Below are 778 nucleotides of genomic sequence, written 5' to 3'. Positions count from 1 at the left end.
ATAGTCTGTAACCTTCCTGCGCATTGTGAACGCAGTTCTTTAGGTGTTGCACATACGTACATACATACATAAATACACACATACATACACACATACATACATACATACATACATACATACATACATACATACATACATACATACATACATACATACATACATACATACATACATACATACATACATACATACATACATACATACATACATACATACATACATACATACATACATACATACATACATACATACATACATACATACATACATACATACATACATACATACATGCATAGTAATTCTGTTCCTACACTGCCTCCTCTGTCTTTAGGCGCGCTACCGCCACGCCTGCGCCGCCCGTCCTGGTCTCCCAAACTACTCGATGACCTGCTATGGTGGCGTGGACGGCAAGAGCAGCAAGGTGCTGGAAGATGCCTGGACGCTGACGATGCAAAGCGGCGTGGTGTACGGCGATACACAGCAGTTTAATGGCAGCTGGTCTCAAGCGATCGCCAACTATTCGGCTCCGAGACCAGGGCCCCGAGTGGACCATTGGATGATACCCTTGAGGGGTAAGTTGGGGGTAATGGTGAGGGAGGTACGGCACGTGTTTAGGGGCTTACGGCATTTATGCTTTCATGTTTTGTAAGCAAAGCGTATATGATTTCGTGTGTGTTGATGTTCAAACATGTGACGAAAACGTGACATCGCGAGGGCAGGCCCTTCTCTCTGGCCGCCTCCCCTTTCCCTAGTACTCTTCTTCCGTGTTAGGATTATC

At 45.1% G+C, this 778-nt stretch overlaps 1 protein-coding gene across 1 annotated transcript in view; it reads left to right on the top strand.

The window, feature by feature from the left end:
• Positions 1-331: 331 nt before the first annotated feature.
• The window catches only part of VOLCADRAFT_93970 (uncharacterized protein), a gene marked incomplete at both ends in the record, with an annotated part of 8,264 nt that continues 7,817 nt past the window's right edge, over positions 332-778 (top strand). Inside the window, one exon of the mRNA XM_002953191.1 lies at positions 332-589. Coding sequence (XP_002953237.1) covers positions 332-589 — 258 coding nt within the window. The remainder of the gene's footprint in view (positions 590-778) is intronic.

Source organism: Volvox carteri, assembly GCF_000143455.1.
Source record: "Volvox carteri f. nagariensis unplaced genomic scaffold VOLCAscaffold_34, whole genome shotgun sequence".
Classification (NCBI taxonomy): Eukaryota; Viridiplantae; Chlorophyta; class Chlorophyceae; order Chlamydomonadales; family Volvocaceae; genus Volvox; species Volvox carteri.
Note: the sequence above shows the minus strand (reverse complement) of the source record. Positions and strands in the feature narration are given on the sequence as shown.